The sequence below is a fragment of the Leucopleurus acutus genome (assembly GCF_964270905.1).
Source record: "Leucopleurus acutus genome assembly, chromosome: 8".
NCBI classification, from domain to species: Eukaryota; Metazoa; Chordata; class Mammalia; order Artiodactyla; family Delphinidae; genus Leucopleurus; species Leucopleurus acutus.
This window is the reverse complement of record NC_139151.1, coordinates 109,129,542-109,155,325: the sequence shown is the minus strand read 5'-3', so window position 1 is coordinate 109,155,325 and position 25,784 is coordinate 109,129,542. Positions and strand designations below refer to the sequence as shown.

General features: G+C 66.5%; 5 protein-coding genes across 6 annotated transcripts; 4 read left to right on the top strand and 1 right to left on the bottom strand.

Annotated features, from left to right (window-relative positions):
• The first annotated feature begins 301 nt into the window (after positions 1–301).
• RPLP2 (ribosomal protein lateral stalk subunit P2) lies at positions 302–2,500 on the top strand. Its single transcript, XM_082843771.1, has 5 exons — positions 302–443; positions 629–752; positions 1,258–1,306; positions 2,177–2,275; positions 2,380–2,500. Exons 2-5 carry the CDS (start codon positions 630–632, stop codon positions 2,454–2,456), a joined length of 348 nt encoding a protein of 115 aa, XP_082699897.1. The 5' UTR covers positions 302–443; position 629; the 3' UTR covers positions 2,457–2,500.
• Positions 2,501–4,856: 2,356 nt separating this feature from the next.
• Positions 4,857–10,755, top strand: PNPLA2 (patatin like domain 2, triacylglycerol lipase). 2 transcript variants are annotated; one of them, XM_082844339.1, is made up of 10 exons: positions 4,857–4,964; positions 5,720–6,057; positions 7,843–8,075; positions 8,158–8,223; positions 8,580–8,789; positions 9,036–9,096; positions 9,212–9,388; positions 9,502–9,634; positions 9,841–9,963; positions 10,058–10,755. In XM_082844339.1, exons 2-10 carry the CDS (start codon positions 5,871–5,873, stop codon positions 10,326–10,328), a joined length of 1,461 nt encoding a protein of 486 aa, XP_082700465.1. In that variant the 5' UTR covers positions 4,857–4,964; positions 5,720–5,870; the 3' UTR covers positions 10,329–10,755. The 2 variants fall into 2 exon arrangements, with proteins under 2 accessions (XP_082700465.1, XP_082700464.1); XM_082844338.1 differs by having other exon boundaries at positions 9,212–9,397.
• A 2,937-nt stretch (positions 10,756–13,692) lies between these two features.
• CRACR2B (calcium release activated channel regulator 2B) lies at positions 13,693–16,774 on the top strand (the record flags this gene model as incomplete). The annotated part of the gene is made up of 9 exons (XM_082845451.1): positions 13,693–13,857; positions 13,936–14,047; positions 14,474–14,657; positions 15,122–15,268; positions 15,397–15,487; positions 15,627–15,719; positions 15,929–16,095; positions 16,288–16,359; positions 16,591–16,774. The coding sequence occupies 9 exons, from the start codon at positions 13,693–13,695 to the stop codon at positions 16,772–16,774; spliced, it is 1,215 nt and encodes a 404-aa protein (XP_082701577.1).
• Positions 16,775–17,903: 1,129 nt separating this feature from the next.
• Positions 17,904–22,695, top strand: CD151 (CD151 molecule (Raph blood group)). The gene is made up of 9 exons (XM_082845154.1): positions 17,904–18,016; positions 18,974–19,042; positions 19,906–19,990; positions 20,082–20,273; positions 20,700–20,774; positions 21,243–21,347; positions 21,450–21,608; positions 21,765–21,851; positions 21,936–22,695. Exons 3-9 carry the CDS (start codon positions 19,907–19,909, stop codon positions 21,993–21,995), a joined length of 762 nt encoding a protein of 253 aa, XP_082701280.1. The 5' UTR covers positions 17,904–18,016; positions 18,974–19,042; position 19,906; the 3' UTR covers positions 21,996–22,695.
• A 1,266-nt stretch (positions 22,696–23,961) lies between these two features.
• On the bottom strand, positions 23,962–25,431 carry POLR2L (RNA polymerase II, I and III subunit L). The gene is made up of 2 exons (XM_082845804.1): positions 25,254–25,431; positions 23,962–24,215 (listed from the first exon to the last, which is right to left on the bottom strand). Exons 1-2 carry the CDS (start codon positions 25,346–25,348, stop codon positions 24,107–24,109), a joined length of 204 nt encoding a protein of 67 aa, XP_082701930.1. The 5' UTR covers positions 25,349–25,431; the 3' UTR covers positions 23,962–24,106.
• Between the last annotated feature and the right edge of the window lie 353 nt (positions 25,432–25,784).

Genomic DNA, 25,784 nt, shown 5'->3' with positions numbered 1-25,784 from the left:
AGTTTGCCGGCCGCGTCAGCCTCTCCCGCAGAGATGCGTCCTGGGCGTGAAGGCTGCGCTGCATGGTGGGAGCTGTAGGCGCCGCGTGGCATCCTGGGAGCCCTAAAGGGAAAAAAGCTGCACTTCGGACTCGCGTCTTGCTCTGCCCCGCTTCCCCCAGGGATCTCGAGGGGCACTCACCCCACTGTATACAAGAAGGCGGCCCGGAACTGCCTTTCGCCTTTGCGGTGGTGGCTGCGGGACAAGACGGGATAATGGCGTCACCTGCGTCCTCCTGGGCTACGCACCGTCTGACATCACTAGGAGGCGCCCTCAAGGGGCGCTGCGCGCAGGTTCCGGAGGCTTCTGGGTAGCGAATTATCCCCGCCCCCCGCACCGGCGCCTTCCTTTCCGTGCCTAACGCCGCCGAAGTCGCACGCGCGAGGCTTCTCCGCCGCCGCCAAGTTAGTGGGGTGGGCAGGCCGGGGCGCGGGCCGGGCCGGGAGTGCCGCCGAGGGAGGGCGGGCGGGGCAGGGCGCGAGCTGAGCCTCTGCGGGGTCCCCGGACCGAGCCACGCGTGGCCGCGCACGGGCCGGGGTGGGGGCGGGAGGCCTCCCCGTAACACCGCCGCCCTCTCCTCGCGCAGCAGGATGCGCTACGTTGCCTCCTACCTGCTGGCCGCCCTCGGGGGCAATTCCTCCCCCAACGCCAAGGACATCAAGAAGATCCTGGACAGCGTGGGCATCGAGGCGGACGACGACCGGCTCAACAAGGTAGCCGCCTCGCTGGGGCCCGAAGCCCCCGGTCTGCTCTGTACTCCGTACAGGGGGACCCCTCCCTTACCCGACCCGGCGTTTCCCTTTGGGAAAGTGTAGGTTCCTGCTGATTTCTGCCAGCCCATATGGTTTTGGGGTTGCCTTGATGTACTGGTACAGCCCCAAAGAAGAAAAAGTGGGGGTGAAGCCAAACCTCAGCGTGGCTCAGTAGAAACACAAGTCACGTGTAACTGAAGGTTTCTTAGTAATTTTTTTTTTTTTAATGAAAGCGGTGACGTTTATCTTGATCTTGTTTTTTTTACCCAACTTGGTGAAAGTTACTTTGACACGTGTTGAGTGTAAAGTGAGATATTTTGCATCCTTTCTCAGCAGTAAGTTTTGGTGTTAGTTTTTACATGCAGGGCGTCTCAGTTCACCTGTCCTGCGTCGGTCGTGACGGCTGTGCTGGGTCCAGGGGTGTGATGGTAGGCCTCTCGTAAACTAGGCCACTCCTCTCTTTTAGGTCATCAGTGAGCTGAACGGAAAGAACATCGAGGACGTCATTGCCCAGGGTGAGGTTCTGTCCTGGACTTTCGTTTTCACGGTCCATTCTAATTCCTGCCGGTCAGCCTGTGACCTGCCAGGTTTCGCTTGTGGACCAGAGCACCCTAGAAGCCTTACCCAGAGGAGTGAGCGGGGTTTCAGTGGGCTCAAGCCGTGGGCGCTTCTAGACAGCTCCGGGACAGGGCGCCCGTGCTCTCACTGGGCTTTTGTAAACAAGTCTCTCCACCCCTTCTTGGGGTGCTAGGGCTGATCACAGGCCCCTGCCCTGTGGTATCAGACTGGAGTATGTGGGATTTGTCTGGAAGTTGAGCTCTTGGGGAGCTGTTTCTGTCCTTGGGTCCGTGACGGGGCAAAGCCAGTTCAGCAGACAGTCTGGTCTGTGAGCTCGCTGCTGGACACTGGGGCAGCGGACTTTACCTGCTTGATTGTAAACATGTTTGTCTAGCTTACCTCCAGGGTAGGGCGCTGTGGTCTTGTAGCCCTGCTGGAGGGACTCCTAGAAGCCAATTTCTGGCAGTGGCAACAGACTCCTGTGTCAGAGAACAGGAACCTATGACGTGGATCCTAATACATTGGGCTAACTGTCTGGTTACTTTTTTTTCTTTTTTTTTTTTTTGCGGTACGCGGGCCTCTCACTGTTGTGGCCTCTCCTGTTGCGGAGCACAGGCTCCAGACACGCAGGCTCAGTGGCCATGGCTCACGGGCCCAGCCGCTCCGCGGCATGTGGGATCTTCCCGGACCAGGGCACGAACCCGCGTCCCCTGCATTGGCAGGCGGACTCTCAGCCATTGCGCCACCAGGGAAGCCCTCGTTACTCTTGAGTAACGTTGAGGCCGGGCTCCTGCTGTGGTCTCACCTCTCCCTTCTGATTGCTGTAGGTATTGGCAAGCTGGCCAGCGTGCCAGCTGGCGGGGCTGTGGCCGTCTCTGCTGCCCCAGGAGCTGCAGCTCCTGCTGTGGGTTCTGCCCCAGCCGCAGGTAAGTGGAGGCTCAGGCAGCTGTCTCTGCAGACACACTGGGGTCTTTGCTGGGAGTGTGGCCTGCACCGTGGGCATTTCTCACCACGCTCTTTCTCCCCGCAGCAGAGGAGAAGAAGGAGGAGAAAAAGGAGGAGTCAGAAGAGTCAGATGACGACATGGGGTTCGGCTTGTTTGACTAGAGCCCACACCCGTGCAAATAAAAACCTGTTGACGTATTTCTTGAGTTGCCTGTGAGCCTTTCATCAGAGTGTGGTGTCCGCATCCTAGTCTCATCCCGGCACGAACCAGGGCCCTTGCGCGATGAGGCAGAGCCGGTTGCCTGAAGAGCCAGGAGCGGAGTGCCTGGACGGGGGCTATTTTCTATTGGTCTTGAGTGTGGCCAAGCCTTGAGTCCCCTTCTTAGGCATGGTCCTGGCTCCTGTGGACTGCCAGGGCCTTCCTAGGAAATGAGGCCTTCAGGGGGACACCCACGAACACTTGAAAAGCAGGGGTGGGTGGTCTCTGCTCTGCGAAGTGGGTCAGGCCAGTTGAGGTCAGCAGCTCCCGCAAGGCTGGGAGAGCCTCAGTTACACACAGGAGATGTGCTGGTGGGTGTGTGGTCCCCAGATGTCAGTGTGGGGGTCAGTGCCCCGGCTCCACCTCTCCCCTGAGCAGCTTGGACTTACCTCCTCTGAGCCTGTGTCCCCAGCTGTCTGGTGGGCCAGTACCTTGGCTGGGTAGATTCAGAAGTGGTGTGGGCAGCAGTGTTGGGCTGCGTGCTTGCTTGTCGGGCCTGCCCGTGCTCTTTCTGCCAGGCTCTGGCCTAGAATGTGGGGCATAGAGGAGAGGCCCTCCCACTGCCCACCCAAGCACCATCCTGGCCCTGCAGTGCAGCTATTGGCAGCCGCCCACCAGTGCCAGGCCACCCAGTAGATTCTCAGCTTTGCTTTCTGAAAGCTGTGGTGTGGTGGGCACCTGCCATGTGCCCACCACATTGTAGGCCGGTGTGAAGGATTTGCTTCTATGGGCTTGTAGTTCTGGAGGAGAGTAATGAGTGTGGCACGAGACAGCAGGGCTGGGTGCGTGGGGGGCCTCCCTCAGGAAGAGGCCCCGGGGCAGGGGTGTTCATGGGTGGAGGGAGAGGGCTGAGGGCCTTTTTGCTACCCAGAGGAGTGGGGATTAGAAGAGGGCCTCGGGGGAGGGGGTGTGGGACATGGGGCTAAGGGGGAATGAGGAGTCCTAGCAGTGTGGGCTGCAAGGGGAAAGTATGAGTGGGATGAGAGGTGGGGCTGTGGATACCCAGAGACACAGGTGGCAAGGGGCCGTGGTCCAAGGTTAGGGTAGAGACGGCCCACCAGAGGAGTGACGCAGGGTCCAGGGGCAGAGCTCGCAATCCCAGCCTTGGAGGCTGAGGAGAAGGGCCCTCCCTATGTGGGCCAGAGGACACCGTGGGAGTGGGGGCATGACACCTCCCTGGCAGTCAGCAGATACCAGGGCTTCTCTGTGCAGACGGGGAGGGGGGCAGGTCCACTCCCACCCCCAGCCAGGATTCTAGGAAGAGCCACCCAGTTCCTGGCTGCAGAGCTCCTGGGGCCTGGTGGGAGGGAGGGATATGTACCCAAAACAAGTCAGCTAGGGTGTGGAAATGGGAGCAGAGGTCTCCCGGCATGGGGGTAGTGCCGCCCTCCAAGCCCCACAGCCCCTTGGAAACGGGGAGGGCACGGGCTCTGCCCTCCCCTCGGAGCAGGTTTTAGGGATGGCCTGCTTAGGTTCCTGGCTCAGCACCGTCCCGGTCCTCCTTGGCACCCTGGTGAACCCCTGAACTTTGCAGGCTGGCCCTGGGGGTCTGTTCCATCCCCACTGTGTCACACCCCTTGTCCCCTGCTGCATCCAGCAGCATCCCCAAGGGCTCAGTCACCCTCATGGGGCCACATCCTCTGTCCTGCGCCTCCATCCCATCCAAGCGTTTGGGGTTCTAAGTCAAATTCCCTCATCCCCTTGCCTTCCCCATTCCCAGCACCCACAGCACCCAGACCTGGGCTCCCCTCTCCTAATTCCCCCACCCAGGGCCTTTGAACGTCCTGTAGGTGGGTGGCCCTTTGCTTTCCCATGTTAATAGTGTCCACACGCCTCTTCGCCCTTCTCAGTCCTTATCTGAACTTAATAGAAACCATCGCTCCCACTCCCTCCCCCAAGTGGGGCAGGGTCTGTGTTGACTTTGCTCACTGCCCACGGGCACCCGTGCTGGCCCCCATGCCAGGCGCACATGGTGCTAAGCATGGGTGGCTTGGAGCACAGAGGCTGAGGACTGAGGGGCATGACGCCAGAAGGCCCTGTGCTGGGGAGGCCCTGCTCTGGCTTCACCTGGGCCTCGGGGCTGGGGGTCGTGCAGCCCCAAGCTGGGTCCTGAGCCAAGCTCCAGCCAGAGGAGCTAGTGTTCCTGGGGAGACAGATGCACACTGGCTGCCCACTGCCCAGCACAGACAAGCCCCTCGTTTGGGAGGTGGGGTGAGGTGCAGGGCTGGCCCCTGGATCCAAGCCAGTTTAGGCCTGCCCTACAGTCCAGGAGAAAAATGCGGAAGAGGGCAGGAGGTGACATCACCAGGAATGTTCCACCTGTTGGGGCAATTAGGCGGGACAGGGCTTGAGTCATACCCACGTAGACCCCACAGCCTGAGGAGCTGGGGCAGGACGCAGGTCGAACCCAGGTTAGTGCCAAGGTGGAGCTGGGCGCGTGGCGGGCAGGGCTGGGTCGGGATGTCCGGTGTGGTCTACCACGCCGGTGTTATCTCTAGAGGTCTGTGTGTGATTCGCGTGCGCCCTGTATGTTCATGGGTAAGTAAGTCTGTGGATGAGTCGGTGGGTCCTTCAGGTCCCTGACCCTCGGCGAGCTCCGCAGTGTCCCGGGTTGGTGTTGTAGGCCGACCCCCGAGGGAGGGGGCGGATGCTGCCCAGACAGCAGGGCCCTCCCCTCGTGGGTATCCAGCTCAGACTGCGGTCGTCCTGGACCTGAGCTCGACCATCCCCACACCTCTGGGCCACTTGGTGTCCCCTCCCGCCGTCGACGATGGCGGGGTGGGGAGGTGGGGAGGCAGCGGGAGGTCAAGGTTTTGGACTCTCGTCCGGGCCTGGCCAGTGTCTTTGGCGGGGCCGCAGGTGTCGCGTCTCAGGGCCCAGTGGCCTGGACAGCGGGCGGCGAGGTGGTGGTGGTGGGGGGCGGGGACGGGGGTCTCAGAGCCTGGGCCGGGGCTCCGGGCGGGGTCTCTGGGTCGAGACGGGCTTCCGGAGAGGGGCGTGGCCTCGGGGCCGGGCTTCGACCTGGGTGGGCCCTCGGGGCCAGGGACGGGGCTCCAGGGCCCGCCCCGAGGGCGCGGCCGTTCCCCGCGCGCCCCAATTGGGCCGCGCGTGCCGGCTCCGCCCCGCCCCCCGCTAAAATCGCCGCCTCCGCCTCCTCCCCCGGCAGCTTCTCCAACTCCGCCGGCTGAGACCGCGAGTCACAGCGACTGCGGGGCCGGCCTGCCGGCTCTGGCCCCGGCTCCAGAGCGAGCGGCGAGCGCGCGGCGCACAGCGAGGCCGGCCGCCCGCGGAGCCCGGAAGCCCGGCGGGCCGCCGCGATGTTCCCCAGGGAGACGACGTGGAACATCTCGTTCGCAGGCTGCGGCTTCCTCGGTGTCTACCACATCGGCGTGGCCTCCTGCCTCCGCGAGCACGCGTCCTTCCTGGTGGCCAACGCCACGCACATCTACGGCGCCTCGGCCGGGGCGCTCACGGCCACGGCGCTGGTCACCGGGGCCTGCCTGGGTGAGCGGGGCCGGCGGGGGCTGGCGTGTGGTCTTCGTGAGCGCGGAGCGCCGCGCTCCGTCCGCACAGAGCAGCGGGCCGGGCCGCGGGGACCGTGGGGGCCTTGGGGTCTCCGCCCGGGACCCCGACCGAGGCTCCAATGCCGGACGCCGACGAGGGGCGGGGCCTGCCTTGTTTTCCTCCGAGGGTGCCCGGGGATTGGGGTAGGGCCCTGCGCGCCTCTGAGCGGAGGCTGCCGCCTAGGACCCGCCCCTCGGGCGCAAAGGTTGGGGGTCGGGCAGGTGCAGCACGAGCTCTTTCGTTGGAAAGAGAAAGTAGTTCGTGGGCGGGACCGCGAGAATCGGGGGAGAGGCCTAGGCCGTCCTCCTGCCCCGGGCATCCGGCCGGGTGGCAGCGGTCACTGTCTCCTGGGGCTACGGCATTCCGGACTGACATGGCCCCGGGGCTGGGAAAGGGTTGGTCTCTGAGGAGCGCGTCCGGGCACTGTGGCCTGGTGCCTCCCGAGGGCGCCTAGAGGAGGAGCCGGCAGGTCAGGCGTGGGCCCGTCCAGCGCAAGCTCTCTGCCGCCCTCGCCTTCCTGGCGCACGGCCCACTGTGGGCCTCGGGCCCTCTGTGGACTGCGGCCAGACGTTTTTGCCCACCCCGTGGGGTGAGAGGTGCTTTAGGACTCTGCAGCCCCGGAGTCGGCTTCCTCCACCCACACGCTTCCGGCGGCCAGCGCGAGTGATGTTTACAGCACACGGAGTCCTCCAGGAGTCCTGGGAGTGCTGCCCGGCCCCCAGCCGACTAGGGCAGCCAAAGTAACAGAGGGGTCATGAGCTGCTGGAATGCCCTGCCCATCAGGAGCCTGTCCAGTGTTCTCCTCTGCACCCTGCCGGTGGCCTTTCCCCTGAGGAGGGTGGGGTGGAGGGAGCACAGCTCTGCATTCTTGGGACCTGGGAATTCACCACTGTGGCCCTGCCCCTCCTCCTCACGGAGGCTTTCAGGCCAGTGCTTCCCAGACCGCCGTGCTGGTCTCGGGTCCGTGGTACCTCGTTGAGGACATGGTCCCATGGCGCCTCCCCCTCCCCACTCCCAAGAATCCTCTTTCTCACGGGTGGGAGTGGTCTTGGGCAGCTGGAGTGCCCACAACTTGGCGGGTGGTGGCTCCACGCTGCCCCCCTCCTGACCTGGGGGATGGTCCTCAGCTCCTCCCCCAGGCCTTGCTGCTCCCTGGCTAGCCCTGGGCCTGCTCCCACCCTGGCTTTGCCCCAGGCCAGTGCCCATGGGCCCCCAGGAGGAGTGTCGGGGGGTTGCTTGCTCTTGGCTGCAGTGGGATGCGAGTGTGCTTCCCCAGGAGTGATGCGGCCCCGCTACGTCCAACCTCAGGCCCCTGGGCCTGTGGAGCCCCTGGGCTGCGCTGGGGTCGGTGCATCTGGATCCGGCCAAGCGGTGAAGGCTGAGCCTGGTCAGAGCTGAGCCTCTGCCTTCTACCCTTCCCCGGGGTGGGGGCTGGGCGCCATGTCATGCCAGGCCCAGTGACTCACAGATCAGGGCGGGCAGTTGGGAAATACGGGCAGAGGGTAAGTCGTGGCCCCAGCTGTCTGCCCTCCCAGCAGCCCCTCTCTCCCCAGGAGCAGGTGGCAGAAGCCCCAGCTGTGGGCCAGGCTCCACGGTGGACGCTGAGACTCCTCTAGGGTAGAAAGGGGTGCCGAGAGTCTGTGCCGTGGACCCTGGGTCTGGAGCCCTGGGGAGTGTGCGAAGCCCAGGAGTGCTGGCCCCTGACCCTTGCCCCTGCTGCTCCAGGGGAGGCTGGCGCCAACATCATTGAGGTGTCGAAGGAGGCCCGGAAGCGCTTCTTGGGCCCACTGCACCCTTCCTTCAACCTGGTGAAGATCATTCGGGGCTGCCTGCTAAAGACCCTGCCTGCTGACGGCCACGAGCGCGCCAGCGGCCGCCTGGGCATCTCCCTGACCCGCGTCTCCGATGGCGAGAACGTCATTATAACCCAGTTCAACTCCAAGGAGGAGCTCATCCAGGTGGGCCCTGGGGGCCACACTGGGGGTTCAGTAGGGACCCCAAGGCCCCTGCTCACTGTCTCCCTCTGTCCCTGCCCCACAGGCCAACGTCTGCAGCACTTTCATCCCTGTGTACTGTGGCCTCATTCCTCCTTCCCTCCAGGGGGTAGTGAGTATCTCCTGGGCACCTTCCCTGGGTGACAAGAGTCTGCTCCTCTGCGGGCTGTGGGACAGGGAGGTGGGGAGGAAGCCATCTGTGCCTCCCCACGCCGGCCCCTCACTCCTGCCTCTGCCCGTTGCCTCACTTCCCCCAGAGTTACTCAAGAGCCAGGCCAGCCCTGCGCAGATGCACCTTTCCTGTGGCTGTTCCCCACCCCCCACCGTCTGGCCATCTGCTCAGTGGCCAGTGCCCAGTGGGTGAAACGCCCAAATGAAATAGCCACTGGGGGGGGCCTGAGGTGGCTGGGGGGCAGCCCAGCTCACCCTGCAGGCCTGTCCCCGTGTGACCCCGTGTCCCTGCCACAGCGCTACGTGGATGGCGGCATCTCAGACAACCTGCCGCTCTACGAGCTCAAGAACACCATCACAGTGTCCCCGTTCTCGGGCGAGAGTGACATCTGCCCACAGGACAGCTCCACCAACATCCACGAGCTGCGCGTCACCAACACCAGCATCCAGTTCAACCTGCGCAACCTCTACCGTCTCTCCAAGGCCCTGTTCCCGCCCGAGCCCCTGGTGAGGCCAGACCTCCCTGCCGGGCACCGGGGGCGCCAGGGGCGGCTCCCCGGGGGCCTCTCCCGGCTACAGCCCGCACAGCCTCTCCACTGGGGCAACCCGTCCAGCCTCTGTCCACCCTGGACCTGGTCCTGAATCCAAGTTAGCTTGCAGTGGGGCAGGGTGGGGTGGTGGTTCAGGGACACTGGGGACTCTATCAGGCACGTCTGGCTCCCCTGCCCCAGTTTATGCATCCCCCTGCCTCAGGTGCTTCGAGAGATGTGCAAGCAGGGCTACAGGGATGGCCTGCGCTTCCTGCGGCGGAACGGTGCGTGGGGGCTGCCTGGGCAGCCGGGTGGGCTCTGCGTGGCCGTCTTCTGTGGGCCAGCCAGCCTCAGCCGTGCTGATCGCCTATCGGGTCCCCCCCCCCCGCCCCACCCCAGGCCTCCTGAACCGGCCCGACCCCTTGCTGGCGCTGCCTCCCGCCCGCCCTCCTGCCCCCGAGGATGAGGACGCACAGGAGGCCGAGGTGGCCACGGAGAGGACCGGAGTGAAGGACCACTTGCAGCCACCTGGGGAGGATCACATCCTCGAGCACCTGCCCTCGAGGCTCAACGAGGGCATGTGGGGTTGGCGGGAGCGGGGGGACCTGGGGGGACGGGGGGCAGAGGGGTCCTGGGCTCCACCTCCCTCCCCTGCTGACCTCGCACCAACCTCCCTCCTGCACCCACAGCCCTGCTGGACGCCTGCATGGAACCCACGGACCTGCTGACCACGCTCTCCAACATGCTGCCCGTGCGTCTGGCCACGGCCATGATGGTGCCCTACACTCTGCCGCTGGAGAGCGCCGTGTCCTTTACCATCCGGTGCGGGGCAGGGGGAAGGGGTGCAGGGGACGAACTCTGGATCCTCCCCGGGTGGTGGGCGCTCGAGGGAAGAAAAAGGCGGCCGGTTTAAGGGGCTGCAGAGATGCCACGTCGGGCACAGAAGCCAGGCACAGACGGAGGTGGGGTGGGGCGGGTGTGAGGTTTGGGCCGCAGCCCCTGAGGCCATGCCTTGTGCCCCGCCCCAGTTTGCTGGAGTGGCTGCCCGACGTTCCCGAGGACATCCGCTGGATGAAGGAGCAGACGGGCAGCATCTGTCAGTACCTGGTGATGCGCGCCAAGAGGAAGCTGGGCAGCCACCTGCCCTCCAGGTGAGCTCCTTGCTGCCTTGTCCACCCCGCCTGCAGCTTCAGGGGCCCCCACGAAAGCCCTCCCTCCCTCCCTCGGTCCTTTCCCCGCCCGCAGGCTGTCGGAGCAGGCGGAGCTGCGCCGCACCCGGTCGCTGCCCTCCGTGCCGCTGTCCTGTGCCGTCTACAGCGAGGCGCTGCCCAGCTGGATGCGCAACAGCCTGTCGCTGGGGGACGTGCTGGCGAAGTGGGAGGAGTGCCAGCGGCAGCTGCTGCTGGGCCTCTTCTGCACCAACGTGGCCTTCCCGCAGGACGCCCTGCGCATGCGCACCCCTGCCGGCGCGGCCCTCGTGCCCCCGCAGCACCCGCCCGGCTCGCCCCCTTGCTGAGAGCCGCCCGCTCCGGCCTTCCCCGCCCCCGGTGCCGAGGGCCGGGCCCCCCAGCTTCCCTGCCCCGTGAGGCGGGGCCCCGGGGCCAGCAGAGAGAGGAGATGGGGGTCCCTCACGCTGCCCGAGGGGGCTTTGCTGTCAACCAACCACTAACTCGCTGCACTGAGGAGGGAGGGGAGTGGAGTAGCCCTCCCCTCGCAGAGGGCCCCCTGTCTGTGCCTTAACCTCCCCTTGCAGGCCCCGCCCTGGGGCTGGGGGCTCCTGCACCTGCGGCCCCTGCCCAGCACCCACACCCGCGAGTGCAGTATTACTGCTGAGAACTTTGCACCTGTTCCTCCCTCTACATTTTTCTCATTTGGCCGAAGCATGTGTGTGAATTATTTATTTTTGCCAAAGCAGATGTAATAAATGCCGCCGCTCAGCCTTACCTCCTTCACTCGTTGGTGACGCCTCCCCACCCCCGCCGCCCCCAGCTGACCCCCACAGCGTCCAGCCTCAGGCCAGTACTTCCTGGGCTCCCGCTCTCCTGGAGCCTGGCACTCCGGCCCTGCCAGCCGGGCCTGGGGCTCCCCCCTCAAAGCACTGCGGGCTTCCTAGGCTTCAGCCTGCTCCTCTGCCTGGGACCCTTGGGCACAGCTTTCTAAGGGCCAGTGGAAGTATCGGGGACCAAGATCCTTGCAAGATAAAAACAGAACTGTTCAGTTTCTTACCGAGGTGGTGTCTGCACCTCTGGTCCATGGTGCCCTGGGGGCGTGGCGCTGATTTCCCAAACTGAGCTCTGGGGGCCTGCTCCACTGGGGGTGTTTGGCCCAAGGCTCTGTGGGTGGTGCGGGTCTTGCCCTTGTCACCCATGAGCCTCACTGCGAGGTGCACACACCTCGTTCCCCTGTCCCCCCCCCCACTGTGTCCCCAGTCTCCTGCAGGTATACAGGAGGGATCTGGCATGTTGGGCGGGGCGAGGTCTGCGCCAAAGGGGGCTGGATCCTGTTCTGGGGGGGATGAGGTTTCCCGAAGGCCTTCTCTGCCCTGCCTGGGCAGTCTGAGGGGATGTAACCAGCCCTCCTTGGTGATCACAAGGGCCCATGGGGTAACGGGCGCCTGAGCAGAGCTGGGCACTTGGCTGGAGGTCCAGAGCGCTTAGTCCTGCCGGGTTCAGCCGGGGCACCTGCCCTCCTGCCCTTTCTCCTCGAGGCACGGGGCAGCGGCAGTAGCCCCCAGCCAACAATAACGGTCGGTAGTGCGACTGCAGGACTGGGAGAGCCGGCTCAGCAAGTCCCCGTGCACCTGTGCCAGGGGCCACCCCCACCTTGGTCTCAAGGTCCTGTCCTATAGGCCCAACCTGTTCTAGTTGAGCAGGATCCCAGGCCCCTGAAGAGGCAGAGGCCTCCAGCACCCCAGCGCTGCCCGGACAGCTCTGCCAGGCCAGCCCCTCCAGGTGGGTGCCAGGCTGGGGCCGGGGAGGAGGACCCCTGGGAAGATGACGGGATTTTTCTCCCCCCCACCTCAGGAAGGTCACACACAGGCCCCACCCAGAACCTTCTGGCAGCCCTACCCCAACAGGAACCTGAGTCAGGGTTATGCCCCCAAAGGAGTGCTTGGGGCACCTGCTGAGACGAGGACCTCCCTCTGCTCCCCCCACCCCCAGCCACTCACCCTCACACGCACAGGCATCTATGCCGCTGATTTAAGTACCATTTTCTTGTATAGTACGCGTTTATTGTTTAAAAATGGAAAAAGAAAATTGGAGAAGTATAGGGAAGAAAGGAAAGTCACCCCACTTCTAGAGAAAAGCGTTGAAAATATTTTGGTCTATTTCCTGCCTTCTTCGTGCACACACTTTGGCGCCTTAAATCGGGATCCTGAGGACTGCCCCCCAACTTTGGCCCTGTGCAGGAAGGGTCCCCAGGGTCATCCCCCCACTCTGCGCTCGGACTCTGCCAGGACAGACACTCGGGGGTCGGGCCGTATGCGGGGACGGGGCGGGCTATGAGGCGAGCGCTGGGCCACCGGGGCAATGCCGAGAGGCGGGGACACGGTGGGGACGCGGCGGCGGCTCCGCCAGGGCCATCGCTGCCGGGGTCCCGGTGCCCGCAGGAGAACAGCCTGGTGTGCAGCAGGTGCGGTGGCAAAGCTCGCAGGTAGCCGCCCGGCCCGTCCCCCCGCCCGCATTGGCCCCCGCAACCCCCGTCACCGCCAGGCGCGCCGATCCCCGCGTGTCGATCCCCGCGTGTCGTGGTCAGGGGCTCCGGGGCCCCTTGGGACACGCACTGCAGGGGCAGAGTGGGCTAGGTCCCAGGGTGCGGGGGCTCAGGCAGCCCTTCCCCCCGGCTCCCCGGCCTGGCCACAGCGCAGCTTCTGGCTGGGATGGTCCCCCGGTCCCGTGGAGCCCGCCCGGGGAAGGCGACGGCGTGAGGCGGAGACGTCTTCGCCCCTGTGTCCCCTCCTCTCCGCCTTTCTCAGCCCTGCCCTCTTGGAGGTCGCCTCCCGCATCCCCCAGGAATGGGTGGGGAGAGAGAATCACAGTCCTGGACTGGGGGGCAAGGACCAGAGGGTCCCAGGCGGGGGGCTGTCGCCACGCTGGGGGTTAGCTTTGGGAACTCTGGGGTCCAGGTGTCGTGGGAATGACAGATGGTCTGATTAGGGGGCAGGGCGCCCCCATGGGGAGGGAGGCCAGTCTGGCGGAGAGCATAGTGCCAGTAGGAGAGCCTGTTAAGCTAGACTCTGAGCTTGCTGCTGACAAGGGCCACAGAAGGCATCGTGGCCCAGGCTGGACCCTGCACCTGCACCCCTTGGGGCCTGGTGCCGGTGGGCGGGGCTGCAGGCAGGGAGGGAGGAGCTCCCCCGCCTGCCAGCTGGCTGGAAGCAAGGCCCAGAGGCCCAGACTCAGAGGCTAAGGACTCTATCAGCCAGGATAAGCTGACACTCTCACTGGCCCAGCCCGGCCTGCCCAGTCTCCAGGCCCCGACTCCAGGACCCGTTCAGCTTCTCTGCGGCTGACCATTCTCTCACCCAAGCCCCCACCTCCTCATTTTCCATCACAAGATCTATAGCTGCCCCCCCCCCCGCCCCCGCCCCCCAGCACATCCTCTCGTGCACCGGCTGGCTCCCTGGGTGGCCCTGAGCCTGCAGGCTCCACCCATGCCACCTTGCGCCAGCCCCACCACCTGCAATTGGGCCACACCTCCCCCAGCTGCCCCTCCTCTCTGGGCCTCCACCTTCCCATCCCCACTGCTCCACCTTAGCCCTCAGCCACCTTTGCCCGTCACCCTCTCTGCCTACACTTCTCCTCTCCCCTCATTTCTCAGCTCTGCTCAGGCCCTGACTTCTCCTTGGCTTCACAGTGCCCAAGGCTGAGACCCCCGCCATGGCCAGCCCCGGGAAGCCTGGGGCTGGGGAGAACCAGGAGGAGGAGGGGTGGGACAAGGGGCACGCCCCAGGGCCACTGGCAGCGACACTGGAGCAGGCCCAGGAGCTGTTTCTGCTGTGCGACAAGGAGGCCAAGGGCTTCATCACCCGGCACGACCTGCAGGTGAGCCCCCAGCTCCAAGAGGCCTCCCACCCCAGGGCTGACCTTGGCTACTCAGCCTTGCCATCCTTGCCCGGCCAGGGCCTGCAGAGCGACCTGCCCCTCACGCCCGAACAGCTGGAGGCTGTGTTCGAAAGTCTGGACCAGGCGCACACCGGCTTCCTCACCGCTCGGGAGTTCTGCCTTGGCCTGGGTGAGCCCGGCCCCTGAGCCCCACCCCCTACCCCGCTGCTCAGACACCCTCCGCTGGCACACATGGGACTCTCTGGGGCCCACAGCCCACAAGGGTGGCAGGCCGTGCTTCTTCCTGGCCTCCCTCCGGAGCACAGGCTGGTGTCTGCACACGCAGGCACCACGGGAAGCCCCCCAGATGCTGTGGCATATGTGGAGATGACCTGCTCCCTGACCCAAACCCAGGTGGGACTGGGAGCCAGGCATGCCTCATTTTGGCCTGAGCCCAGCTGTCACCTCCCATTCCCAGGACAAGAATCGGACCAGAATAAGGAAGAAAAACAGGAAACTGGGCTCAGAGAAAGGGCAGGATATGCGGGGGGCGGGGGTGGGCTGGGCTGGAGGTGCTGACCCAAAGCCCGGTGATCTCTCCCTCCCACGCCCACAGGGAAGTTGGTGGGGGTGGAGCCTGCCCCGGGTGCTCTGCCCTCCCAGGCTCCTCGGGCTCCAGAGGAAACCTTCGAGGCGGGCTGGTCGGATGTGCGAGGCCCCCGGGGCTCCCTGGAGGAGGAGGACGAGGAGAGATTCTGCTCTGCGCTGGAGCAGCTGGGGGTGGCCCGGGTCCTGGGCGAGTGAGTCGGCACTGGCCCGGCTCCCGTCACCCTCACCTGCTCTCTGTCCGCCTGCATGCTGCCTGTCCGCGTCGCCTGCGTGTCTGTTCCCAGGCAGGGTCCCTAGACCAGGTCTGGGCCGCTCCTTCCCTCTCAGCTGCAACTACTGCGTGCCGGGCCTGATTTCCCACAGAATTTGCATTTCAGGAGGCAGCAGCCAGGGCTGCGCCCAGCACAGGCACAGCCCTGTGTACACAAGGACACAACCCCACGCACACACACCTCCTGGCCACACAAGCCCCGCACAGGCACAGGCCCCCCACAGGAGTGAAAGCACCCAGGAGAGGGATGCCCAGCTTGTGCAAGACTACGGGGGTCTCTGGGGGCTTCTTACCCTGCAGGGTGGGGTGGGGAGTCCCCGCTTCAGCTTCAGCCTCTGCCCTCCCACCCCCCACCCCCACGCCCACCTCCACCCCCACCCCCAGGCAGCGGGCAATTCGGACGCTCTGGACCCAGCTGCAGCGTGAGCGACCCGAACTGCTGGGCTCCTTCGAGGACGTTCTGATGCAGGCGTCGGCCTGCCTGGAGGAAGCGGCCCGAGAGCGGGAGGGCCTGGAGCAGGCGCTGCGGCGGTGAGGGCTGGGGGGCTGGGGGCGGCCTGAGGACCAGGCGGAGGGGCTCTGCGAGGTGGTAGGGGCGGGGCCGAGGGCTGTACCGCTGGCAGGTTCTAAGCAGCTGTCTTACTCCTGGTTTCCCGAAGGCGGGAGAGCGAGCACGAGAGGGCGGTGCGATGTCTGTACGAAGATATGGAGCGGCAGCTTGGCGAGCAGCGCCGGCGCCTGCGGAGTCAGGTGGGCCCGCAGCGCCGCCCCGCGCCCAGCCCAACCCCGGACGCGCGGGTCTCCCCGGCCCCGCCTTCTCCGAAGTGGTCCCACCCGCGCCCCTGCCGCTCCGCCGCCAAGGAAGCTCAGGTGTCCCCGCGCGTCCTAGGACGTCCCCCGGGAGGAGCGGAGAAGCCGCCTAGAGCTGGAGCTGCAGAGTCGCGAGCAGGAGCTGGAACGCGCGGGGCTGCGGCAGCGGGAGGTGAGCGGCTGCCTGGCGGTCCCGGCCGGGAGGCGTGCACAGCGGTCCAGCCCAGGCCTCATCCTCACCGTCCCCCATGCTACTCCCCGGCGTCCTTGAGGCCCTTGGGCCTATGTTCCCAGCCCCGGAATTGTTGGGAGTCAGGGGCAAACGCAGCATCCCGGGGACGTGGGGGGGTTCTCTCCAGCCTCGATCCCCCCACACCCCAGTTGGAACAGCAGCTGCAGGCCCGGACCACCGAGCAGCTGGAGGCGCAGGCGCAGAACGCCCAGCTGTGGCTGGCCAACGAGACGCTGCGGGCGCAACTGGAAGGGGTGCAAGAGCAGCTCCGCAGACTGGAGAGCGACTTGCTGGGCCGTCGGGAGCAAACCCAACGGTGCTGGGGGGCGGGGCTGGGGTTGGGCCCTCAGGGGCGGACTCCGAGAAGGGTCGCGCTTGGAGCCCAGGGCTTCCATCCCACCCCGTCCCAGCCCCGCCTCCAGGGTCTCCGTGGGGCAGGGTCCTCCAGGGGGTCGTGGGGCACCCCGAGGAGCCTCCCTGCACCCAAATCACCACCTCCGTCCTGCAGAGACGTGGTCGCCGTCTCGAGGAACATGCAGAAAGAGAAGCTCAGCCTCCTGCGGCAACTGGAACTGCTCAGGTGCGTCAGGAAGGGGTCAGCCCAGCTCCTAGCTCCCAAACAGTCCCTCTCACTGCCCCATCCCACTGCGAGGAAGTCCTTCCTTGTGTCTGCCCTCCATCCGTCATGCTGCAGCTCCAGGCAGACACCTCTCTTCTGGTCTGAGGGAGCGCCAGAGCCCGTGCCTGCATTCCCCACCTAGGAATGCTGCCTCTTGAGACCTCTCAGAACCCCTGGACTCCTATTCCCCAGGGAGCTGAACACGAGGCTACGAGACGAGAGGGACGTCTGTGAGGCCGAGCGGCTGGGCAGTGGCCGCAGGAAGGCTCTGACCACGGCCCCCCTGCTGGGGCCCACCTGCTGCTGTTCCTGCTGTTGTAGTAGCTGGGCTCGCCCCCCCAGACGCGGCTCTGGCCACCTTCCCAGTGCCCGCTGACCAGCCCGAGTGACTCACTGGGCGTTACTTGGTTACTCGGAGAAGCTGCCCCTTGAAGGCGACTCCTCATGGCTGGGGGCTGCCCATCCTGGCTGTGGGTTCTACCCAGTAGGCTGCCTGGCCTGCCTGACTTGCAGACGTGAAGGAACTAATCCTGGGTGGTCAGGGTCTCACCGTGCCTCCCTGCCGGTCCTCACCCTACCCCCATCCCATCAAAACCAGCAGAAAACTCCCTCTTCCAAATAAAGTCCACTGACTTCGACCTCCTCGGTCTCCTGTGTGTGTGTGTGGGAGCCACAACATTTGAGAGGTACACGCATAAGATTTCCATCGTCCACGCGTGTCCCCGGTCATGTCCCCAAGCCCTCACTGTCCGTCAAAGCTGTAGGAACCAAGGGACTGAGGCCACTGACTCCCAGGAAGCAGCAGGCGGGGTTCCCTGCCCACCCCCAGCCTCAGTCAGCCACCCCCTCCCCATGCCAGTCCTCACACAGTCCTGGGTGGGCTAGCTCAGCCCACTGGAGTCCTGAGTGGAGGCGCCGGGGGTAGGCCTGAGCTGTCCCCCTGCCCCTCCGCCCTGCCAGCGCGAGCCTCGGCAGGGAGCTGGGGATGAGTGCTGCCACCGTCCACGCAGAGCCGCTCCCAGCGACAGGGCCCACCTGGGACTCCCCTTCCCCTTCTACTCCCGCTCTCAGCGCCCCAGCGCAGCGGGTGGGCAGCCTCTGCCCTCTCTCCGTCACCTCCCCCCACCACTCCCAGGCGATGCCCTCCAAACTGGACTCTCACACTGACCCCAGGCCTCCCCTCCAGGCCGTCCTCCCAACGGCGCCCAGAGAGGCTCCTGTCTGCATCTGACCGCACCTCCAGAGACTCCCCCCAGGCCCGCTTCTGTTCCGTCGACTCCTGCAGCCTCCCGCCCCTCCCCCAGCGCAGCTCCTCCCGAGGGCATGGGCCGGCGGGGCTGTGGGCGCCCCCGGGCCGCAGCCCGCCAGGCCCCCGCCGCCTCGGGCGGACCCCCGGGGCCCGCCCCCGCTGGTGTTCCGCCCGCTCGCGCCGAGCACTGTTCGGACCTGCCCGGCGTCGCGGCCGTGGGCGGGGCCTCCGGGCCCGGGGCGGGGACCTGAGCGGTCCGGCGCGTCGCGCTCGCCAGCGCCCGGTCGGCCGCACATTCTCCGCGCTCCGAACCGCCGCCGCCTGCGCCGCCGCCACCGCCGCCGCCGGCCCGACTCGGACGCGTGGCCGGTGAGTGCACCGCCCGGCCCGGGCGGCCGGGAGAAGCCGCGCGCCTGACGGCCGTGCAGGCCGCTTCCGGAGACGAGTGCCCGGAGGCCGGGTGGAAAGAAGGTCCGCCGGGCGGCGAGGGCGAGGCGCCTCCCGGGTCTCCGGACGGGCCTGGCGGCCCCTTCCGGCCAGGGGCTCCTCCCGAGCACCCCGCTCACTGTGTGCAGACACCGGTGCCCTCCCCTCCGCCCGGTGCGAGTGGGCGGGCCGTTCGCCTCGCCCCGGCGTGGGGGAGGCGGCGGCGGTGACTTCATCGCGAATTCCTCACCCGGCCTGGCTGGAGCCGAGTCGGGGTCCCCCACCTTGCGGGGCGGGGCGGGGCGGGGCGCCGAAGGGCTGGTTGGGCCGCGGGGGACGTGGGTGGGGCGGCTCTGTCCCGGGCCGCCGGAGCTATTTCTGGCCAGCCCTTTCCCTTGGGGATCATCTCCGCCAGGCACTCCCGGAAACAGGGGCCCCTCCTCAGCCGGTCGCCCGCGGGCGGGCCGTGGGGGCCGGATCTGTGTCTGGAAGCAGCCTCCCCGGGACCCCAGGGCAGGCCCAGGTCTGCGGCACGTGGGGCTTCCACACCCCGGCTGTGCTAGTGGTCTGCGCCTTTTTCTTTCCAGGCTGCAGCTACTGCTGCTTGGTGGGGGCAAGGGGCAGTGACAGGTCTGGTGCCAAGGCTCAGGGGGGCCTGGAGAAGGCGTGCGGTCCCTCCCTGGATCGGACTGTCCAGAAATATCCTCTGCCCTGCCCCGCCCTGGCCCAGACCAAAATACCGGGCCTGGCCGCTCCCCTCTCAGCCACGGGCAGGGGGTGGACGCTGCCTGCTCTGGAAGGCCAGCTCGGGTCCAGTGCCTGGGTCGGCCAGAGAGAGGGGTGGCGGCATCCTGACCATCCAGGTTGAGCCAGACCTGTGACCTGTCCCTGCCCTTCTAGCGGAGGCTCCTCGGGCGGGAACTTCCGTCCGCCTGCGTTACAGACGAGAGAGACATCCCCACCAGCCAGGTGAGTGCTGGGCGGGGTGGATATAAATTTGACTGTGGGCGGGCGGCGCTGTGTCTGTCTGGAAACATGGCCCCGGGCGCTCAGCTGCCATCTGTGTCCCACAGCCACTCCCCGCCCAGTGCGGACACCCCAGAACAGAGTGGGTGGGGTGGCCCTGGGGTGCCTCTGGGGAGGAGCACAGCCGGTAGCTCCACATCTCCCTGGGGTCGGTGTGGCTGTCCCCATTCCAGCAACGAGGACCGGCACAGGAGGAACCCCCCAGGTCTGGGCGGGTGTGTGTCTGCCAGCTCCACTTGCCCCCGCTGGGAGGAAGGCAGGCCTGTCCTTTCACAGAGCCCTGAGGGGCTTTCCTAAGGCCGTGGGACTAGGCTAGCGAGGGGCAGGTCGGTCTGTCTTGGAGCGCCTCCTCCTCCCCAGCAGCTGGTGGGTTCCTGCCAACCTGTGACGTGGGCCCCGGGGAATGCTTGGGACGGGGTGGGGAGCCTGCATGAGCTCACCCCGAGGTGCCTGCTGGGGCTTCCTACCCTGGCTGCCAGAGGGGTGAGTCAGCCCATGATGGTTGGGGGTCCTCCAGGCCCCCTCTCACCGTGCCCTGGGCTCTGGTCAGGGAAGCCTGGCCCCCCAGCCTTCAGCTAGGCTGTGGGCACCCCAGCTGCCCTCGCTGCAGTGGGATGGAGGTTCCTGAGCGGTCTTCGCAGGAAGCATCCTGGTTGCCGTGGACATTCTCCCAGAGCCCTCACTCGGGCAGGCACTTGGCTTGGCCCCCACCTGGGGCTGGTCGGGACATCTGTGTCCCCTCCTTCTGTCCCCACTGGTGTCTGGCCATCCTCCCAGTCAGGCCCTCCCCCGCCTCCCTGCCGCAGGATGGGCGAGTTCGGCGAGAAGACGACGACATGTGGCACCGTCTGCCTCAAGTACTTGCTCTTCACCTTCAACTGCTGCTTCTGGGTGAGGCACCCCCTTCCCCAGCCCGGAAAGGAGCCTGGCCTGGGGCTCTGACCTGGGGCCAGGGGTGGTGACGGCTGTGTACTGCCCACAGCTGGCTGGTCTGGCCGTCATGGCCGTGGGCATCTGGACACTGGCCCTCAAGAGCGACTACATCAGCCTGCTGGCCTCGGGCACCTACCTGGCCACAGCCTACATCCTGGTGGTGGCGGGCGCTGTCGTCATGGTGACCGGGGTTCTGGGCTGCTGCGCCACCTTCAAGGAGCGGAGGGACCTGCTGCGTCTGGTCAGCAGGGTGTGGCTGGCACTGGGGGCGGGGGTGGGGCTGCGGGTACCTGCCAGGGCTCCCTGCCAGGCTGCCAGGGGCTGGCTCTGGGTCCTTGAGGGAGTTAGAAGGGACTGACGGGGGTCGAGTGTGACACCGCAGGATGGACTCTGCTGTGCTAACCTGGGGGAGCGTCCCTTCCCACCTGCCCAGTCCTGTGAGTGCCCACCTCCCAGCTGGGCCAACAGAGGGAAGACACCTGGGAGTGAGCACTGGGGGTCCTGGCGGCCCCCCAGCGCTCGCCTGCTGCCTGGAGCCCTCACCGTGTGGCTGCTGGGAGCTGAGGGCAGTGGCTGTGCTCTGTTGTGCCTGGGCCCGGGGAGTCCTCACGGACTGGGGGTGTCCGTGTCCCGCCCCGTCTCACGGAGCCCCTGCACCGCCCCCCAGTACTTCACCCTGCTCCTCGTCATCTTCCTGCTGGAGATCATCGCGGGAGCCCTGGCCTACGTCTACTACCAGCAGGTGAGGGGCACAGACGGGCCGTGGGCGACGTGGACGTGCCCGGGCACACACGGGGACACGCACGTGCGAGATGGATGCGCACACGCAGGCGACGTACATACACACGGGGACACACACATCCACAGGCAGGGCGCGCACATGCACACAGGACCCCACGCGCTCCAGCGCTGAGCATCGTGGCATCAGGCCCAGGAGGTGGGGACTGGGTCCCAGGGGGAGGGCGGATCACAGGGATGGGCAGCCTGCCTGCAGCACCCAAGCTGCCTGCTTGGGGGCCCTGGCGGGGGAGGCAGGTGTCCGCAGGTTCTGGAGCGCCCTCCCTGCCCGTGGCCCTCCCCGTGGCCATCCGAGCCATGCGTCTGACCCCAGCCCTGACCCTGCGCCTCTCTCCCGCCTGTGCCCATTGCATTCTGCCCCACCTTGGAGAGTGTTAGATTTTGTGGCTGAAGCTGTCACCCCTCACCCCAGCTGAACGCAGAGCTCAAGGAGAACCTGAAGGACACCATGACCAAGCGGTACCACCAGCTGGGCCACGAGGGCGTGACCAGCGCTGTGGACAAGCTGCAGCAGGAGGTGGGTGGGTGGCGCAGGGAGGCACCTCCCCAGACTCGTGCGGGAGCCCCAGCCGCAGGGGTGGGCGCTCAGGGCTCAGCCTGGGCCGTGTCCTCGCTGCAGTTCCACTGCTGCGGCAGCAACAACTCGCAGGACTGGCGGGACAGCGAGTGGATCCGTTCGGGCGAGGCAGGCGGCCGCGTGGTCCCTGACAGCTGCTGCAAGACCGTGGTGGCCGGCTGTGGGCAGCGCGACCACGCCTCCAACATCTACAAGGTGGAGGTAGGCCGGTGGGGGCTTGCTGAGACGCCCAGGGCCCTGAGGGCAGTGGCTCTGCTCTGTCGTGCCTGGGCCCGGGGAGTCCCGGGATGCTGGGGGCTGGTGAGGGGGCCCGATGACTTGCTGCCTTCAGCGCGCACCCCTGGCCTGCTCCTGCAGGGCGGCTGCATCACTAAGCTGGAGACGTTCATCCAGGAGCACCTGAGGATCATCGGGGCCGTGGGCCTCGGCATCGCCTGCGTGCAGGTGCGGGCACGGCAGGGCGGGCCGGCGGGTGCTGGGACGCGAGGTGCTGGCGGCCACGTCCGCTCATGCTGGCCCCATGTTCAGGTGTTTGGCATGATCTTCACGTGCTGCCTGTACAAGAGCCTGAAGCTGGAGCACTACTGATCCTGCCCGCGGGCCGGCCCTCCATGTGCACTGCAGCTTCTTGCCACGCGTTGACTACTGACGGCCAGGGAGCTGCGGTCCAGCACGGGGCCCTGCCCTTTGCCTGCCAGGGTCTCCCCCTGGTGTTCTCATGCCTGGGCCCCCCCTGCCCCCCGCGCCGTGCCATCACCGTGACCTCTGGGGAGCCCCAAACCCCGGAGGCAGCTTCAAGTGCCTTTAGCTGCACACCAAAGTCCCAAGGCCTGGGGTCGGCCCTGCCTGTCTGCCTGTCTGCTGGGCTGGGTGGGTGGGTTGGGGCCGGGGTCGTGGCCTCGGGTTGCTCCCTGAGGCCTGGGTTCAGTCAGAGGGGCCGAGTTGGGCAGCAATGGGCTGGCCCAGCGGGGAGCCGGGCGGCAGCAGGTGAGGAGCCCCGTGTGCCTGCCCTGAGGCCCCTCAGGTACTGCGGGCTTCTCCTTAAGCAAGCCACGTCCAGCCCCTGGGGAAAACCAAGCAAGAGTTCTCCCAGGGCCAGGCCTGTGCCGCTCCCCCCGCCGTGTTCCCGCTGCTCTCACCACCATCTAGAGGCCTCGCATCACTAGTTCACTGCTGTCACCTCTTCCCTGGAGGCAGGCGTCCTGCAGGTTTTATTCACTGCCGCCTGATGATGCCTAGGACTGCTCCTGCTGTGTGGTAGGTGCTCAATAAACGTCTGTGGAGCGGATGGCTGAACTTACTATGTTGGTGACACAGTCCTGGTCCCCAGGGCCGTCACGTCCAGCAAAGTAGACAGATCCCCCCCACCCAGGGCCACAACAGAGGAGGACAGGGGGCCAGCTGTGGGCCAAGGGGACTCGAGGGAGAGCTGGCTGGGGACAGGCCTTGATGCAAAGCTGGTGGTGTGGCCAGAGCCCCAGAGGAAGTGGGGCTAGACCTCGGGGAGTAGCCGGGACTGCTTGTGGTTTCCAGGGGCCCTTCTGGCCACGGCGCAGGAATCAGGAACGGGAGAAGGTGCTGGGGCTGGTGTCTCAGGAGCGAGTCCGGGGTGTGTCTGGAAGGATGTGTGCTGGCAGTGGGAGCTGGGGCTGGAAGGGGTGCTGGGCCTGGAGGGGCAGCCAGGGCGTGGCCATCGTGCCCTGTCGCCCAGGGGCTGCCCAGCTCCTCACACCGCTGCACAGACCCCATCTCCCTCCCGTGGTCCCCTCACGTGCGTTCAGGGAACCCCACTTCAGGCGTCCGGGCAGCTGGGCCAGCCCTGAGGAAGGTTCCCCGGGGAAGGGCGCCTCCCTCGCTAACTGCACGGCCCTGCCCTCTGCCCGCTGCGGGGCACCAGGGCCTGCCTGACCCCCGCCAAGGCGGCAGCTTCCCGTTCTGAGCCTCAGCCTGGCCACAACAGGACAGAGGCCTCCGAGAGGCAGCGCTCCGCTGGTTCACAGGGTGGCATGTCAGTGCCGGGGGCACCGAGAACCCATCCAGCCCAGCCGGCAGGGTCCCTCCCACCCACTGTGGGGATCTGAGTTGTCTGTGGAGGGGAGCGGGCTGCTGGCCTTGGGGGCAGCCCGGAAGCTGCTGGCAGCAGGACTGTCAAGACGGGCGTCTAACCACAGCGGGCACTCTACTCAGGGCTCAGAAAGCCTCGAGGTTCTTCAGATACCGGGGAGGAAGAGGTGAGGGTGTCTGTCCTGAGCCTAAAGGGCGCCCGGAACACCGCTGTGGGGACACCAGCGCCCCCGTGCCCCCAGCCCAAGCACTCCCGACATCTGTGCCTTGTGTGGAGCCGAGTGTGAGCCCTGGAGGAAAGCAGCCCCCGGCTGAGCGCCTCCCTGGGGATGGCCCTCCCCCCTCCCAGGCCTCATCCCTGGGGATGGCCCTCCCTCCTCCCAGGCCGTGAGGGCCGCACCCACCCCCAAGCGGCCTCATGCTCGAGGCAGGACACAGGAGCGGGCAGCAGGGAGCCTCACAGAGCCAGGCCAACTGTCAGGACCTCCTTGTGGTCCTCAAAACCATTTACTGGACGGTTCTTTCCAGAGAGGGAGACCCATGCCGACAGGGCCACGGGTGGGCGGGCCTTGCTTCCAGCTCCCCACACCTCCAGGGAACGAGCCGTGGGCGAGACGCGGCCTGCCGGGCAGGGGTCACTTCTCCAGGGGTGCGTAGTTGAGCAGCTTCTCGATCAGGTCCACGTGGGCCAGCAGCATGCGGCGGCAGCAGTAGCGCTTCAGGCCCAGCGCATCCAGAGCGTCCCTGAGGGCGAGGAGAAAGCTGGCTGCAGCCTGTTTGTCCTGGCAGATGGAGGACCTTGCCCCGGCTGGAGCAAGCCCTGCTCAGCTGCCACGGGGCTCTGCTCCCCATGTCGGGGAGGGAGACACCTCTCTCATTTCCCAGAGACGCCGCCCGTCACCCTCAAGGCCTCTGGTGTGCAGACGATGCGGTGGCTTGGGAAAGGGGAGGCCAGGTCGGGTGGCCCCTGCTTGGGGCATCCTGGGGAGGGGTCCCGTGCAGGCTGCCAGCTTTCACTTGCACTCTGGTCCTTTCAGCAGCCTCCTCGGAACTTGGCGCAAATACTAAGGCCATCTATCGCTTCCCCGTTCATCCGACACACTTGCACTAAGAGCCTACGCCTCCCTGGCACATCCCGGGACCCAGAGGTTCAAATGTGATGAGGATGGGGCTGTCCACACAGGGGCCCAAGGTCAGACTCCAGTCCAGGGTAGAGACTCCGACAGGCACGGTGGTAACTGCAGTGCTAAGGGGTAAGTAAGCACAGAAGAGGGACCCCCACAATAGCCTGATGATGAGGCCTATGTGGTCAGGAAGCTTGTCCTATGTCCTAAAAAAGCCAGTGAGTCTGCAGTACACGGGGGTGGGCCTAACAGCGGGGAGAAGTTAGGGAGCAGGTGGACAGAGGCGGCTGAGGGCTTATTTGCCGTGGAGGTGGCGAGACTCGCTAGGATACCTAGGAGTCCCCAGACGGCAGCAGCTTGACGCCCGACTCCCTCCCCTCCCCAAACTAAGAGGTCGGGGGGGGGGGCGCTTTCCTGAGAACAGGTCCGGAGAACAGGGATGGAAAAGACTCCGAGACTGAAAGCTCCCCCGCCCAGGGTCACCTGGAATCTGATGTGAGCAGCCCCCGCCCCCGCCCTGCAGACTGGGACCCCCCGACACCGGCCCGACACACCGACCCCGCGGGCCGGGACCCGGCCCCCCTGCCCCGCAGGCTGGCGGCCCGGGGAGCCTTCCCGACCACGCTGGAGGCCCTCCCGGGCCGGCCCGGCGCCTCACCCCTCGGTGTACTCGGCCTGCAGCAGCCCCAGGTAGGCCTCCCACTTGTTACCGACGATCTTGCCGCACGTGAAGCAGCGCACAGGGATGATCATGGCGGCACCGGAGCAGCCAGCGGCCAAACTCCTTGATCCTGCGGCGCTTCCGCCCTCGGCTCCGGCCCCGCCCCGGGCGCGCCCATGGCGCGGGGGGTGCCCGGCCGTCCGCTTCCCTCCGCGACGAGTTTCCGAGGCCCGTGCGGCCGCGGCAGGAGCAGGCGGCGCCCCCCGCCTGCCACGTTGGTACATCCCGGCCTACGGCGTCCGGGCGGGGCCGTAAGGGCCCGGCGGCGGCGTTCGCGTTTCTCGTGTCCGCATGACTGACAGCTGCGCGAGGAGCTGACTGCCCGCAGGTATAGCGCCCCCGGCGGGGATGCAGTCCGGGTCCCGCTGCCCGCGCGCCCGAGCCGGGCCCAGGCCCAAGCCGAGCCGGCGCGAATTTCAGGCCCCGAGCGCAGAGCACGATACGAGTCTCAGCAACAAGTTGCGGGCC